The sequence below is a fragment of the Bemisia tabaci genome, chromosome 6, assembly GCF_918797505.1.
Source record: "Bemisia tabaci chromosome 6, PGI_BMITA_v3".
Taxonomy (NCBI): domain Eukaryota; kingdom Metazoa; phylum Arthropoda; class Insecta; order Hemiptera; family Aleyrodidae; genus Bemisia; species Bemisia tabaci.
In genome coordinates this window covers 46,845,548-46,862,663 of record NC_092798.1, presented here as the reverse complement: position 1 = coordinate 46,862,663, position 17,116 = coordinate 46,845,548, and the positions used below count along the sequence as shown (strand labels likewise).

At 38.3% G+C, this 17,116-nt stretch overlaps 1 protein-coding gene across 1 annotated transcript; it reads right to left on the bottom strand.

Moving 5' to 3' along the window:
• Positions 1-23: 23 nt before the first annotated feature.
• LOC109030165 (centrosomal protein of 78 kDa) lies at positions 24-9,739 on the bottom strand. The gene is made up of 9 exons (XM_019040996.2): positions 9,247-9,739; positions 6,983-7,222; positions 6,167-6,354; positions 5,143-5,319; positions 3,886-4,063; positions 2,621-2,796; positions 2,014-2,168; positions 1,599-1,775; positions 24-420 (listed from the first exon to the last, which is right to left on the bottom strand). Exons 2-9 carry the CDS (start codon positions 7,215-7,217, stop codon positions 30-32), a joined length of 1,677 nt encoding a protein of 558 aa, XP_018896541.2. The 5' UTR covers positions 7,218-7,222; positions 9,247-9,739; the 3' UTR covers positions 24-29.
• Between the last annotated feature and the right edge of the window lie 7,377 nt (positions 9,740-17,116).

Genomic DNA, 17,116 nt, shown 5'->3' with positions numbered 1-17,116 from the left:
CATTATTATGGGCAAGGCTCTTTGCTATCTTAGCTTAGAACAGGTGAATTGGAATTTTGTACATAAAAGGCAGAGCTAAATTTTCTTAACACCTTAAAAAGATCGGAAAAATCTTCCGAGGTTTCAGAATTTGCTTTGACTTTTTTGGTGCTTTTATTCTTTAAAAGATCATCAGATTGAAACTGATCCGACAATTTATCACAACAGCTGCATTTTTTTGAAGAAGAGTCAAGACTTAGCGTTTTTTCCAGCTTCCTCTTGAAAATTTCATTCATATTCATTCCGTAGCTATCATCCGAACAGTTCTCTTCTCGGTCACTGCCTTTCCTTTCTGTATCATTCACAATCTTGGAGTCGGGAAAAGTCTGAGTTTCATACTTTTCAGTTTGAGCCTTAATTTCTCTCAAAATCGCAATTAATCTAAAAGTACAGAAAGAGTTGAAAATAACACAAGGAGAAACACAAAAAGAGCATTAGGTATTTTTAATATTTACGGAGGTAGTTTAACGAAGAGAAAAATCCCAGCTTTATGAAAATTTCTAAGAGAGGGTGATATTGAATCAGAGAAAAGCAGAAAATGTTGAAACAAGATGATTCGTTAAGAAACAAAGCCACGAAATTCCAAAAATTAAAATTAGAGTCAAAATTAAATTTTTTGAACTCTAATGCGCACCAGTACGAAACTGACCTCAGTACAAACCTCAGTTTCGTACTGGTGCGCATTAGAGTTCAAAAGATTTAATTTTGACTCTAATTTTAATTTTTGGAATTTCTTGGCTTTGTTTCCCCGCGAAATGGTGTGGAACCAGCACCAATTCTTCACCTTGTTACATACAGTTCGGGCCACTTCTAAGTGTTTTTATTTTTCATTCGTCCAGAAATTGACCAGAATTGTTGACAGAATGTGGTCAGTATGTTGGTTGGTCTAACTCTTTGTGAGCTATCAGTAAGACTTGAGAAATCAGAGTTAGCAAACACATCTTGAGGGCTGAAGTGTGAAACCAAATCTCTCAGTTTGTGATGTTGCAGACTTCCTGTCATACTTCATTTTTTCTGAGGAAAACTGGTCAAGATAATTTCGTGAATACTTCCTCTATTTTTCCTCTCTTCCAGCAGAATATTCTGTGTAAATTTTGAGCTGTAACTTTGGCTTGTTTATTTAAAAAAAAAATAAATAAAGTGGAAATTTTTAAACATTGCAATCGCTTCAAACTTTGGCTATTAAACTATACAGTCAATTATCAGACTTATTTTAGGATTAATCAAGGAAGCGTTAATTATTCCAAATGTCAGTGGGTAAAACCTTGACAACCTTTAGATCCCATTTTATTTTTTTATATTTTCTTCACCTGACAAGAAAATCATTTTTCAGGGAGTAATAATTGTTCCAGTTAAACATTCGGCCATATCTTGAAATTCATGAATGACACTTACATTTTAGATTTTCGAAGACCGATCATCCTAATTTGTACAAGAAATGTGTTGTTTTTTTTTCAGCTTTTTTATGCATGTGAGATGAGATTTCATTTTAACTTTACTACAATGAACAAGAGAGTGATAAAATCATGAACATGGAAAGAACAGATCCATATACTTACTGAGGTAGGTTAAGTCTGTGAATGAATAAATTAATTTTCTGAAGAGTTGAATTTATTTCCATCAGAATTGTTTTCTCTACCATGATCAATTCCCCATTTGGGTCTCTCAATGCATTTTCTACGGCTTGGGTCGTCCTCTGTTTACAAAAACCAGGCTCAATACTTGGGGTTTTGTTTCTGTGAACAGAACATAAACATTACGATTACTTATGCATTAAAAAATGAAACAGAATGCAACATCTGTGGGTGTCAGAATTGTGCAATGAATGAGGATATTATTTAGAGAAAGGATTTTGGATGGCATAAGAAACTAGCAGAGACGAGATAATCTCAGTCACAGTAATAGTAAAACTAGAAGAACGACAGAACGAAACTCTTCCAACGACAAATTACAAAGTAAAATAAAAGAACCTGCCTCATTGAATGTTGATGACTTTTCGATTTTTCAGTACTAGTGAGATTCTGGATTATGTTTAATTTACACAGGGGGTGTTGCTGATCGTATTCAGACCAATCACTTGAGTTTTGATATTTTGAAGAGATGAAAGGATCAATTTTCGTCCATTGCCACTGAAAAAGAGGGGAACAAAAGACGTGGTAAGAACATTTCAACTAAAAGCAAATAACTAAATCTAACAAATGAACTAAAAGGTGCAGAAAAGAAATAACTGAACAGACACCATGATTTTAAAACATGGTGTCTAGAATTCTTGGCTGTACAAATTCCCTGATTTTCAGGAGCTCATGTGAGCAGGGGGTGGATGGAATGACTCCTCTAACGAAATGATCACCTGTGCCATGATATCGTTTTTGAAGCGGGAAGCTCGAAAAAACGCAAATTTCTTATGCAAACTGTGAAGTAAGGAGTGCATTTCAGACTTTGCCGATGCGCTCATCATGATTTTTGTGACACTTTCTATGAATAACAACTCTTATTTTTGCTCAAGCAAGAGTTTGCAATAGGCCCATTTTGAGATCAGTCCGATTTTTCAACAGAACAGTTAATATTTTGGAGAAAGTACCTGCACTGGTGAAATTCTATTGTTCAAAACCAGCATGCTCAAAATCTCATCGAATATGATGCAATCTAGATCATTGAAGCGTAGATCTACTATCTGAAGTGCTCTGTTCACTTGCAGCACACACTTAATTATCTCTCCTCCAATGTTCGAGATTCCGCAATCTTGTAAGTCAATTGCTGCAGATTTAAAATTAGAGGTGAATTTCAAATTTAGCAAAGGATAATATCAAAGATGAAATACCGATCATAGTTTCATATCGACAGTGAAACTGCAAAAATGTGAATCTCGGTTAGGTTGTTTCAAAATCTGCGCTCCAATTCAATTTTTTAAAGAAAGACCAGACCAACACTAACGCTTCGAAATTCCACAGAATATTCTTCGTATAGAGAAAAAATAACGCCGTGTTTTTTAAGAAATGACGTCAGAAAAATAAAAATAAAATGAAAAAAATGAAGGAAGTAAAAGAGAGAAGAAAATGAAGTAGCTACAGGAAGTTTGCGATGCCACAAACCGAAGATATGCATTTTTGCCGTTTCACCATTGGTATACAGATAACTAAAGCCAGAGTTAGACAAACTGAATGGATGCTATCCAATTTCATCCTACCTTTAATTTTTTAAGCATGGAAGAAGGTAAAATTCCACCTTAAAGTTTTTAATGATATTTTTAATGATCTACCTAGAATAAATTTACCGAGAATTTGGTAGCATTTCGTTGCTAGTATTTACTTTAAAATATAACATGAGCGGAAACATAGAAGGAAGATTTCAGGTTCGCACAACAAAATATTTTCTCTTCAGCTTTTTCAATTGATAGATCACAAAAAAAGGGATTGGCAATAGGCTTTCAGGCGGTTTGAATTGAAGCAATACTCATCATGGTTTCTCGTCAAAAATGGTAGAAAAAAAATTGCACACCCAGAAGGCTGGAAATCAACTCCTTACCAAGAATTAAGTGTTACCAATGAACACTGATTGTATGGCGGAGATGCAAAAAATATCAATTGTATTATCTAACTTCCATTTGATCTGTGACCATTTCCAAACATCCGATTGCGCGAATTATTTGCTACGTTTTCGGAAGAGGACATATTACTTATTTATCTAGCTTAGACCTCGTCCAGTGGCTGCTTGAAAATTTTGACCCATCTTCAGGGGCCCCCAAAAGTAGCCCTCTATTCATCAAATTAGACCTCAAAACGATGAATAATGGACCAAACCATTATGTGACTTATTAGCTCTACTAAAAAATAGAAACATTTTTACCTTTCAGACACACATCATCCAGTAAATGCATAGCGAGATGATCTATGCCCAAATCTCCTATCATAGGATTTTGATTCAAAGTGATACGTTTCAAGCCATCGCTATTTGCTGTTCCTTCTGTGTTGGCTGGATGAGAAGTCGGAGACCAAACTTCCCTGGAGCTGATTGACGAATGCTCCTGAAAATGAAAAAATTACATTTTTTACTGAGAATCGGGCATGTAATTTACTTAATTAAGGAAAAAGGGGGCTTGAAGGTGAAAATCCAAATATTAAAAAATGTTACCCCTGCTTGGAGAAGTGGTTTATGAAAGTGTTTGCATAATATTGTGAAACCGAACTGTAGTTTGGTATAAGCAAAATAAAAAAGAATAATGAGATGAATAAAATTATTCTAATTTTTATAGTGTTATAGAAATAAAAATTAATAAATTCTTTAGTTAAAAGCCGCAATAAATACAAAAAATATAAAAATTTAGTTAGAAACTGGTTTTAGCACTGTAGTGCTGACATTTTGAAGTTCCTAGTTTGAATTTTAGTGTTGTGGAAAAGCTCTACACTGATAACAGCAGAAACTGAAAAAGCCTGTAAAGATAAACAACAAACTGTGAATGTAAAATTAAGGCAAAAATGCAAAGTAAAAACGCTTGAAACCAAATTTCGATTTGGCATATTTTTGTGTTGTGTCTTCGCAACTACAAATTCCCAGTTTTGACTAGCTAAAGACACAAAATTATCAGATTTTAATGCACTATTACGCCACCACCTTGGCACAAAAATAAATTAAACTATAATCACAACTTATTCTTCAACATAAGTACTAGACATTTTTCTTGAAAGAAAACTAAAATTTTCAGTTTTAATTTTACTCAAAAACATACATACTTAAGAGCAATTTTGACAGAATGTGATTGTTTTAAACCAGCTCTGAAACCATTATGGAATTGCCTCTTGCCAGTGGCCGTGCTTACAACCGAGCAGATTCTGAATCTTTGAAGGTGAAAACAGATCTCACAAATATTAATAAAATTCCGTGACAAATTTTGCCTTGCACAGAGACTGGAAGGAAAGAGACGAATCAAGACAATAACTTTTCCAGACGGAGCCACAATGGGAAAAAATCAATCATAAACCCCTGTGTTGGAACCTAGGTTTGCAAATCAGTGCTAGCATTAGAGCTAGACATTGCCGTGCCATATATTCATGACATATAAATCATAAACTTAAAAAATAGAAAACAATCCCTGACTTCACATACCTTAATTAAATTTGCGACTGCATTAGCACCAACTGGAGTGATCAGACATCCTGCCAAGTTTAATGTGTTTAATTTTGAACAATCTTTCAACGACTTGCAGAGTATAATGCACGCATCATCTCCGAGGCAAGAGTGTGACAGAGATAAGTGCTGCAGGGATGAGCAGGAGCCAATTGTCTGAAACAAAAAAATAATTTTTGAAGCTCTTGAAGTTTCAGAAGTGCTGGTAATGAACTCTGGATCCTTCAAACTGCAGGACAGGGAAAATCCAATATTTTGTCCATTCAAATGATTCGTATAAAATTTTGATACCACACCTCTCCAATAATTTAAACTTAGAGACTGATTTCAAGAGGATGAAGCTTCCTCTTAGGACTGCTCCAGAGGTGTGCAAACACACTTTCTTTGAGAGAAGCGCTTTAAGAGAAAACATCGGTTCGAGAAGAGTGTGAAAGACATTTGACGCTTTCTCAAAGAAGGTTGAAAATGGAGTGCTCAAAGAACCAATATTTTCCCTGATATAGCTCTATTTTTATCTCACTATCTTTTTTTGGCATTAGGAGATAGCTTTGTAACTAGTAAGAATTTAAAGCATCCATTAATTCTGGTTCAGTCCTCAATTACCACTCTTAAACTCAAATCTACAGTAAATAAATGGTATTTTTACGGATATTTCTTTTGTTGTGTTGTGCCTAGGTAATTTATTGACCGAAGAATTTTTCATGTAAATTCGTTTTCCAGAGCAACTTGTGCCCTCAAATTTCCCAAAATAAGAGACTTTTCTTTTCTATTCCTGTGAAACTGATAAAGATTAATACTGTTAGAAATCTAGACACAAGACTAGAAACTCTTTAAAATCATTTACCTGGAGAGTCAAAATGTGTGGCTGAATTTAGTACGGATAGAGTAATCTTTCAGAAAGTGGATGTACTTAGCCACAGCTACCTTGAGCAAACACAATATTTGTTTAGAAAGAGCACTTATGAATTAAATATAGAGTTTGAAGATAGAGACAGCAGGTTACCTCGGCAAGAAGTTTTGTATCATGGCTTAGTAGAGGCAAGAAGTGTAATTTGAGGCATGTAAGGGCTTTTGAGATTTGGAAACATCGGGCAAGGGAGCTAATTAATGAAGATATGATCTTGGGTTGCAAAAATGGAGGAATATTTCTCATAACTAAGGCTTTTCTCTTGAAACCTTCTTTTAAAAAAGCTGAAAAAGAATACAAAAGAAGGTAGCTAGTGGTAAACATAGCGATACCAGGGTAGAGCACTTGAGGTGATAAAACGAACAGTAAGCATCTTTGGTACAGTGAAGTCGATTACATAGTAAACATTGATAGGTGTTGCAATGGCGCAGCAATTCAGCATGGAAAAAGAGGCGAAACTAAAAAGGTAAAGAGGCGATGATGAAAAGCCTAAGAGAAGAAAGATAAAATGTGACTGTCATATATGCATCTCCATAACTGTACCTATGCGGAGGAATAGTTTATGTAAAAGGAAAATCATTTTCTTCATTAGATACCTATCTTGTGACCTACCTTTTCTACCGCTTCTTTCTAAATTTAATTTTCTTTTTTCTTCATTAACTATACTTATTTCACACATTTCAGTGAATGAATGGAGAAAAAGCCAATTAGGTACCAAAGAATAAAAAAAGGGGAAAATGCATAATTTTGGTTGCAGCGAGTTTCTTCTACAAATATTTGAGAAGGGAATTTATGGACTATGACAGACAAATTTTAATTATTAAGTCATTAGAAAGATAACTTCTGCAGCATTTTTTCGATTGTTTAGACTGTAAAACTGCAGTAAGTCATCGCATACAGCACAGAGCTTACCTGGATTCACTCTGCAGTAACGGCTCCAAATATAGATGGATTCCAGACTTAGATCCTTGCTTAGAGCTTTGGTAATTAGTTGCCAATCTTCGGATCGCACTCGGTCTCCGCATAGATTTAATTCATTACATTTGATTGCTTGTTTGATGGCAGGCGATGGATTTAAGCAATGAAACTGGCAGAGATCCAAGTAGTATTTGTAGAAAACATGTCGATTATTATTCAGATTCTTCATGATACCTGATCAAGTGAGAGCAAACAATCAACATTATTTAAACATACACTTGTCAAATTCGTGCAATTAGGAGCTACAATTTTTGGCTCAGTTCAGAGGCAACGTTTGTACCATTCGTCTCTCTATGCATCTAAGTGTTTATACAGATGAGCCAGAAATTGTAATTCCTGGTGCACATTATACTGCAGGGAAATCAAGGCAACAAATTCCAAAAATTAGCATTAGAGAACCTTTTTTTGCTCTGATACTAATTTTTTGCTTTAATTAATTATCCTGCAGAATAGTACCTATGAACTCAGCACAATTGCACCATCCTGTGTGTTTATATATAATGAAGATAAAATCGATTGGTGATTAGCTCAAGAAGCATTGTGAAAATCATCTCTTGTCTGTGGCTAATCAAAAAAATTAAAGGGCATGTTTTAATGGAGTCATAGTTTTTTTTAAGCTCCTGAAAATGTTGGCACACGAAAAAACCTTCTTACATACTTGAGTTAATGTCACATTAGTTGAGTGACTCCCAGAGTGTGACAAAAAATCTGCCATCTTCCTTTTCACATTGGAACTGAACAAATAAATTTAGATGACAGTTTCCCTTACTCACTCTGGGAGGCAGTCAAATTGGAGTAACTGAACTTGAATCAAAATAAGAATCAAGTGGAGCTGAGAGGGTTTAGATGCTTATTTGTCCGATTGTCACCAAGTGCTGACGTTAAGCAAGTGTACGTATTTTGATGGTGTAAGTTGCCAATCACACAGCTCGGGTTGCAACATTGCAGACTTCCTGTCATACTTTATTTTTTAAACGGAAAACTACTCAACGGCAATTCTTTGAAACTGCCGTGATTTTTCTTCTCTGAAGCAAATTCTGCATAAACTTCAAGGAAAGATGTCAATTTGTTCTCCTTCTAAAAAATAACATAGAGGCGGAGATTTTCAGACACCGAGATATGTGATTGCAGACTTACGCTGCTTAGAGAAGAAAAATCACCGGAATTTTAAAGAATTGAGGTAAGTAGTTTTCCACTCGAAAATTAAAGTAGGTATGATAGAAATTCCGCCGACTGAGATACGCGGTCTGGTATTTTCACCATCGTCAAGGTACGGAACCTTAGACGCGTCAGCCCGCAGCGTCCTGGAGGCCGCGGAGAGCCGCCGATAAATCTGCCTGATGTTTTTGCGTGGGGACAGCACCTTGGCGGTGGAGAGATGCTGCGGAAAACGCCAATGGAGGACGCTCCGATCCGTCGCCAACAGATCGGAGCAGAGACGCCGACAAATTCCGCTCAGTCTGCTGCCTTTCCTACCGATTTTCGAATGTGTTTAGTTGGACAAACCTGCGAATCGATCACAAAAGCCATGAATTGATCAACAAAAGCTGTGAATCGATCGACAATCCTGTGAATCGATCGACAATCCTGTGAATCGATCGACATAAGCCATGAATTGATCAACAAACCTGTGAGTTGATCGAAAAACCCATGAATCGGTCGATCAAGCTGTAAGTCGATCGGTTCACGTTTTGGTTTTCGATCAATTCATGTCAATTGAATTGATATCGTTTTTTTTTTTTTTTTTTTAAATTTTGTCAATCACTTATCGTCGATGGATTCACATTTTTTTTTCAATCGATTCATGCCGATCGAATCGACACCGGTTTTTTAATAATTTGTCCATCGAATTAGTGTCGATCAATTCACGTTTTTATTTTTCAGTCGACTCTTGTCGATCAAATCCACACTCTCCTACAAAAAAGCGCGTCCAGTCATTTTCGCAGCTCAAATCATCTTGATCGATGAATGAAAGATTGAGAAATTGACAGCTGACAGAGCAGAAAAAATCCGCTCCTGAGGTGCCGTGCCCCAAAATGTGAGCGTCTTCTCGCCCTCGACTCGGTAGCAGAGTTTTCCGCCGGCGTTCAGGATACCGCGGACAGATGCGCCTGAGGTTGCGTAGCTTTATGCTAAGTATATAAGTGAAGAACTTCTATGCCTCATAATATCTTTGAGAAATGTTTAAACCTACAAACCTCTTTTTTTGTGAAAGATTACTGGAAAAAGAAGTAGTTAACGAAGACACTCGACATCAAGTCAATTTTTCCAAAGCGACGTTTTCTTCACACGTTCCTGACGAGGTGATGTTCAATTAATTCTTAGACTGCAGTCATATTTAGAGGTAGATATACAGACGATTTCATGAAAATTTTTGCTGATGAATGGAAAAATCAAAACAAACAGAGGGAATAAAACAAAGCACGGTCGAATTATTTCGTCGATACTGACAATCTGCACACAGAATTAAAACTTTTCCTGTCATAGTTCATAGTTTCACTCATGGTTTGTTTCACTTTAATGTTCTTAAAAAATCGTGAAAATTTTGAGGTTAGTTTCCATGAAAATATTTTGCTTCTGAGGTTCGAAACATGAACGCTAGGTAGCAGCAGCAGCGACGAGAAAATCGCCGCGAAAATTTAAAATTGGGCTCCTGGAGAATTTCATCATGAGCCGCCCTGCGCCGCGCGCCGCGCCGTCCGCATCGCGCATGGCGCACAACCCGCGCCTTCATAATCACACTTCATCTAGCGTTGAGAGTTCACTAATTACTTCACACGACCAGTGTCTAATTTTAAAATTCGAAAATTGGAAAAAAAAAAAAAAAATTACACGATACACGAGTATCTCCGCCAGGGAGCTCTCCCCGCAAGAAATCGTTCTCCACCCGCTCGCCGGGAGAGCCGCGACTCGGCGCGGCGTGCTGCCAACTCGCAACGCGCATTGACGCCCTACAAACCTAAGGGGATACTTCACGCACTGCGCAATGCTTGAAGTATCCCCTTAGGTTTGTAGGCGTCAGTGTGCGTTTCGAGCAATTCCAGCTGGCACCACGCCGCGCCGCAGCGTGTCTGTTTCAATGTAGGCAATTAAACTCAAAATTAGCGACTCAAAAAACATCGGTTACGATACGACACTTTCGTGATCTTTCAGTCATTATCCGACTTATTTCTTCCTATTCTTGAGTTTTGGACCGTAGTGCGCCGTGGGCGGCGGCGCTCATGAAATTCTCCCTGTGCTCAATCGTCTATAAATACGCCCTTGCGCGGTCACAGGCGGATCCAGGACCCCCCTCCCCTCCTCCTCCTCCCTTCGCCCGAAAGAAAGGTGGAGAAAGAAGAGATGGAAGAAAGAACGAGAGAACGAAGAAAATAAGGAAACTCGCTTACATATGATAATTATTAATGACGAAATTGACTTTCATCACAAATTCAAAATTTTTGGGGGGAGACCACCGGACCCCCCTCACTCCCCATTACGCCCCACGCTCGAAGAGTCTAGATCCGGCTATGTGAGCGGTGCCGCATCCGGTTATAAAGACGGGACATTTACAGAAAGCGCAGGAAGTAATTACTCTAATGGAATACTTGACGTGCGTTTTACCAGTAAATGGCCAAAAATGGTTTCCTAAAAAAAAATAGTATTTCATGGTTTTTTTAAGCGTTTTTGAAAAGAGCTTTTTTGTGATCATTATGCCGCTAGAGATTTAGGAAGGAGCGCTGGTTCGGAAAACACTGCTTACCCATTCCCTATACTGGGAAATTCACGAAAAGCAACCCGATAGATTTTTATAAAACGTGAGACAACCGGAACTTTGAGGGGTCGGAGAGTTAACCCTACGATGCTGAAACCGAGTTAAATTGACCTGTAGCTAATTTTTACTTTCTCGCTCCCATAGGGTAGAGAGGAAGTATTGTCATCCTCCAAAAAAAAAAAAAAAAAAAAAGTTGAAATTTCATCATTTCTAGACGTTTTAAGGTCCCAGGAGTAAAAATAACCATACTTGAAAAAATGTGTGTCCGTCCGTGTGGCGTCCCCCAAATCTGTCTACAGCGATATCTCAGAATCTATCTGTTCGATTTCATTCAAAATTGGCACAGGACATCATATCTATGGTCTCCTTATGCACGTCCAACGATTTTGAGGTACGCTAAAATTTGGGGGGGCTACGCTCAATTGTCCATTTTTAGCAAAATCACACGGAAAGCTCATTTTGAAAGACTGTAAATTTTGAAAAATGGCTTTAATTCTTTAAAAATGGGCATCAAGCACATCACCTGGGTCATTAATTTAAGTTCCAAAAAGATCTTTGCACTAAACTCAAAATTCAAGGGATTACGAGGCCCAAAAGTAGGGCACTTTGCTCCGCGACATCACAAACAGCTCATTTTCAAGGACTGTAAATTTTAGAAACAAATGCCTTTAATTCTTCGAAAGTTAGCATAAGAGCACCACCTGGTTCATTAATTTAAGTTCCTGTGAGGTCTTTGGACTAAACTAAAAATTGAAGGGTTACGCGTCATGTAGCGAGGAGAGCACTTCGGTCAGACGGAGAGCTCATGGACAGTAGATTTTAAAAAAATGCCTTTAATTCTTTGAAAGTTGGCTCAAAAGCACCACCTGAGTCATTAAATAAGTTCCTAAAGGGTCCTTGGACTAATCTCATAATTGCAGAGGGGCCGATAGGAAACGCTCAATTCTCCAATGAATGAGTCGGTACGCTCCTAGATAATAGCAGCGAACACTTTGAGTCAGATGAAACCTAGGAATTCAAATGCATTGTATAATGCATCATATACTATCTCCAAAATTACTCCGTAGGTATACACCAAGCAAAATTAGACAACTAATCAGGTACTTACATTACATACAATTATCGAAGCTAAAACGCAAGCACTGACACTTGGATTTTTATTAGAAACTAATATGTTTGTTGTTGATGAATTTAGAATCCCGGCAGATTCCACCTTTCGCGGTTCCTTTTTACGAGGTACTGAACACAAATATAATATAATAATATAATAAAACTGCACAAACATGATTGATTTAATTAGGTATTGATGTTGTTGTTGCGAGGTTTGTTGACTTGACACGGGGTTACGACTGGTTACGAGCAGCAAGAAGGTGGCGCCGGTGGCGCTCTCTATTGTTTTCGTTTCGAATTACGGGGATACGCGCTAAGGAACTGGCGCTCTTGGCGGGCGGGTGGTGAACCATTACCAGCAGGTAGATTCGCCCGCCAAATTTAAAATTTGGACGATGCTAAGCGAAAACCGTTTAGTTTTAAGACTATTTAAACATCGAATAGTCAATCTACCCATTGAAGTAGATTTTTGATGGCTTTTGACCGTGCTTAAGGAAAGATTATAACATATAATCGTATCTGAAGTATGATGCCAATGAATCTAATGGATCCTAATGAATCGTAGAAAAGCTAAGATTTTTACGGATCGCCGTCTTTAATAGGAGGCATCATTAATCAATTACATATTTAATTGAAGATGCCTCATAATATCGACAAGTCGAGTCCGAATGTATGAATTCATCCTATATCTCGAAGACATTTACAATATAGTGCAGTGGTTTGAATAAAAATTTCATAACTATTATCCTGCGATCAAAATTCCAATCAAACTTTATGATTTTGTGAAATTGGCAGTATTTTTCTAAATATTGCAGTAAAAGTGTCTATGCCGGCGCGGAGCGCCGGCAAAAGCGAGAAAGTCTTGTGCGATCTTCGCACCATGATGGGGGGCGAAGCCCCCCCACATGCCGGCGCGAAGCGCCGGTACGCGGCGCTTGCGCCGCGCATAAATTGGCCGGAGGCCAATTTTTTTTTAAAAAAGAAACAAATTTAGTGTCAGGGAATTCTTCTTGATAACTTTCCCCAGAAATCTCAAGCCGGGTCAAATTGCCCCGACTATCTGCTCTGGAGAAATTATGGGGGCCCGGTACATGCAAGCTTTAAATGTAGGTCCACAAGTACATCCTTAAAAGAAACCGGACATCAAATTGAGAAGAAAAGAAAACATAGAGTGTCAACGCAGCCTATGATAAAAAAAGACGGAACTGGGCCTCGTTTTTCAACCTTTCTCCCGCAGCCGAGCGCCACCTAATTCGAAGCTCAGGACAGAGTGTCTTGAGTTTACGCCTCGCACCATAGCGCCTTCAATTTTGCAGATGCAACGCGCACATCCATCAAGTATGTATAATTGTATCTCGCTCCGTAAAGAAAGCGCGTCGTTTCCCTTGCTCTATTTCCTCATCATGTCCGTTTCTGTTTGCCTTATTTATGTTGATACTTTAAGGGCTACGTAAACAACACAGCTGAAGATAAGAGAGACGTAGTCGAAACTCTTTTTTTTTAATTTTTCTCACGAATTCGAGCGACGCTTCATTGGCAGCATAAAGCTGGGCATGGACCATTGGACAAGTCACGAACTTAAGCATTCTGATACTTGTTTTTTAATCAGAATTTCGCTTGGAACACGATTCTCATTCTGAAAGTTACAGAAATCACCTCCTAACTAAGATATTAACGTTTTTATTCACATTGGTTACGGAAAATTTGAATTGCCCGGTCACAAGAAACGCAATACTCTCCATGAGTATAGACGCGCGCTTCTCAATCGAACAATGTTCCCTCTTCATTCTGCGTTGTTGTTTTCGAGTTCTATCGAGTTTTCATGAGCGGGAGATTTAAAGTTACGCATCAGAAACATTAAACATATCAGTTAAGAGTTGATTTTAGTAATTTTCATTTCCCGAATTGGACGTATTTCTGTCAAACAGAACTAAGCGTCAATTTGAGTTCCTTTTGAGGAATTTAGAATGCCGGATAGCGCGTTCTGTCAAACGGAACTAAGCGCCATGGAAAAGCATTGCGAGTACAGGACGGAACGAGCAGGACGCCCGTTTCCGCCGCCAATCCAAGCCCCCCTCTACCTTCCTCCTCCTATGGCGCTTAGTTCCGTTTAACAGAAATACGTCCAGTTGTGCTCAACGCGAAATTTTGGTTTAGAAACATGTATCAGATTGCTTAACTTCGTACCTTATCCAGTGGTCCATCGCGAGTTCACGCCTCGCGTCATCGCGCCTTCAATTCTGCAGATGCCACATTAGGGTGCGTCAAAAAAAATGAAAGTCTGAAATGTTCCGCTCCCCAGGCGGCAATCGATGACGTTTGGTAAAAAAGCATGTTTGCCAAAATTTGGGCTAATTTCAATCATTTTAAATGGTGCCAAAGGTCAATTTTGTGATGAAATTATGATATTTTGGTTTAGACCTCGATTTCGTACAAAAAACTCGATTTTACGCTGAAATCGTGCGTTTACGAGAAAAATGTCAAAGAACTCGACTTGTAGAGGATGAAATTTTACACCAGGAGAACGTCTTTGTAACCGATAAAAATCAAATTGAACTAGAAAAACTCAACTCGGTATTTATTTTTTTGGTCCTCAGAATTTCCGAGGTCTTACAAAGTAGAGGTTTAAAAGACTAATTTTTCACGAAAATAAGTCAAAAGGGGGTATAAATGAACTGTAGGCAAGTGTTGAGGATGCAAATGTCATCAGAACTTCCTCAGTTTCAAAAAAAGTTCCAACTATTTTGCACAATCCTCCAAAAAGTGTACGGCTCGAGGAGCAGGATCGTGCTATAATAGTAGGGGGAAAGTGCGGTTTGACCGGGAAAAATTGCGTAACAAACTTTCCCTATGTAATCGTCATCAGTAGGTCCCCCTGAACAACTTCCTAAAAGTTAAAAATGGCCCGACCCCGGAATATCCCTCAAAAAAGTTAAAATTGAAAATGGCGACCGTAATAAGAGGGTCTGGGAAATCGGTATTTTAAAATGCTCATTCTGTCTCATCATGTGAGGTATCATTTCCTATGTAATTTTGGTCGTAGATTTCATAAATGAATTCCGCAAGGCCCTCCGGCCAAAGGGGGCGCTCCAAATCAAAGATGGCGGCCAAATGTGAAAGGCAGGAGGTTGCATTTTTTTAAATATTCACCGAAGGAACAAGGAAAGTGAAGTGTCTTTATTTTCATGTATTTATGGCCAAGAAACTTAAATTTGATGTTATAAATGTATTTAATAAAGGAAATTAAAGGAAACATACGACTACTGAGAGAAACGTAAGCTCAGTAGGGGCCTTGCGGAATTCATTTATGAAATCTACGACCAAAATTACATAGGAAATGATACCTCACATGATGAGACAGAATGAGCATTTTAAAATACCGATTTCCCAGACCCTCTTATTACGGTCGCCATTTTCAATTTTAACTTTTTTGAGGGATATTCCGGGGTCGGGCCATTTTTAACTTTTAGGAAGTTGTTCAGGGGGACCTACTGATGACGATTACATAGGGAAAGTTTGTTACGCAATTTTTCCCGGTCAAACCGCACTTTCCCCCTACTATTATAGCACGATCCTGCTCCTCGAGCCGTACACTTTTTGGAGGATTGTGCAAAATAGTTGGAACTTTTTTTGAAACTGAGGAAGTTCTGATGACATTTGCATCCTCAACACTTGCCTACAGTTCATTTATACCCCTTTTGACTTATTTTCGTGAAAAATTAGTCTTTTAAACCTCTACTTTGTAAGACCTCGGAAATTCTGAGGACCAAAAAAATAAATACCGAGTTGAGTTTTTCTAGTTCAATTTGATTTTTATCGGTTACAAAGACGTTCTCCTGGTGTAAAATTTCATCCTCTACAAGTCGAGTTCTTTGACATTTTTCTCGTAAACGCACGATTTCAGCGTAAAATCGAGTTTTTTGTACGAAATCGAGGTCTAAACCAAAATATCATAATTTCATCACAAAATTGACCTTTGGCACCATTTAAAATGATTGAAATTGGCCCAAATTTTGGCAAACATGCTTTTTTACCAAACGTCATCGATTGCCGCCTGGGGAGCGGAACATTTCAGACTTTCATTTTTTTTTGACGCACTGCCACATGGACATCCATCAAGCACGAATAGTTGTATCTCTCCGCCGTAGACAAAGCGCGTCATAAGAACAGCCCTGGGCGCTTCGCAGAGGTGCCCTTTGAGGGCGTAGTATTGTCCAAATTTCCCTTTGTCCGGAATCGCAGAATTGACCTATCCTCAGAGAATTTTAATTAGTTTTAATTAATAATAGAGCGTTCTTCGAGAAAATATTTTATTCAATGCTTCTTTTTATGCTTTCTTTCTTCTTCCTCTTCTTCTCTTTAAACCTAGGACGAACGCATATCCCTGTTTGTCTGGCTATTGTCTCACCAGATACTTCGTCGTTTCTCTCACGAAAGAACGTAACTATATTTCAATGTTGCCAAATTTTCTGTCAGATATTGCATTTTTACTTGGAGAATCTTGGATATTTTTTACTGAAAATTTCACTGATTTTTCCTCTGATCTCATTCAAAGATCAGAACAATTTTGGACGAAAATCCCATAAGTACCTACTTTCTCGTAAACAAATTGATTTTTTGAGTCAATTTGACAACCTTGGAATGGACTTACGTTCTTTCGCCCGGGAGACGACGACTTATCAAAATAGATTTAAAAAAAGTTTTGCGCTTAAAAACGTTTAGCGCATTTGAACGGACAGTCACGTTAAAAACATACGATGTCCTCCAGCCCACTTCCCCACAATTTTCGCCCACCTCCACCCCTCGCTGCATTGACGCCCATGTTGCCGTACTGAGGAAGAACGTCATATGAACATTCGAGAGTTGCCAAATTTCCTCCGATATAATGTTTATTTCTGAGGAAATTTATGAAGATTTTGCCTTGACATTTTCAGACGCTTTAGATCAAAGTACAGACAAAATTACTTGAGAAATTAGAGGGAAAATGTTCACAAATTTGCCTGTAAATTAGTGATTTGTAGAAGGAAATTTGACAACGCCTGAAGGCTCATACGGCGTTCTTCCTTAGCACGGGAGCGTGGCACTGTATAATCTCGATAGAGAGCCATCCGCGGCGTCAAAACGCGAAACTGAAATATGCGGATCCGTCGAATCCAGCGCAGCCCGTTAAAAAAATGTCATTGTGGCCACGGAAAGGCACGCGG

What these genes read in the sequence shown, in the direction of transcription:
- LOC109030165 (XM_019040996.2), bottom strand. Translation starts at nt 7,217, where the DNA reads ATGAAGAATCTGAATAATAATCGACATGTTTTCTACAAATACTACTTG. An exon ending in ATACAAAACTTCTTGCCGAG is followed by an intron (nt 5,320 to 6,166) that starts GTAACCTGCTGT and finishes TTTTTGTTTCAG; the next exon opens with ACAATTGGCTCCTGCTCATC. An exon ending in GGATGATGTGTGTCTGAAAG is followed by an intron (nt 2,797 to 3,885) that starts GTAAAAATGTTT and finishes TTAAATCTGCAG; the next exon opens with CAATTGACTTACAAGATTGC.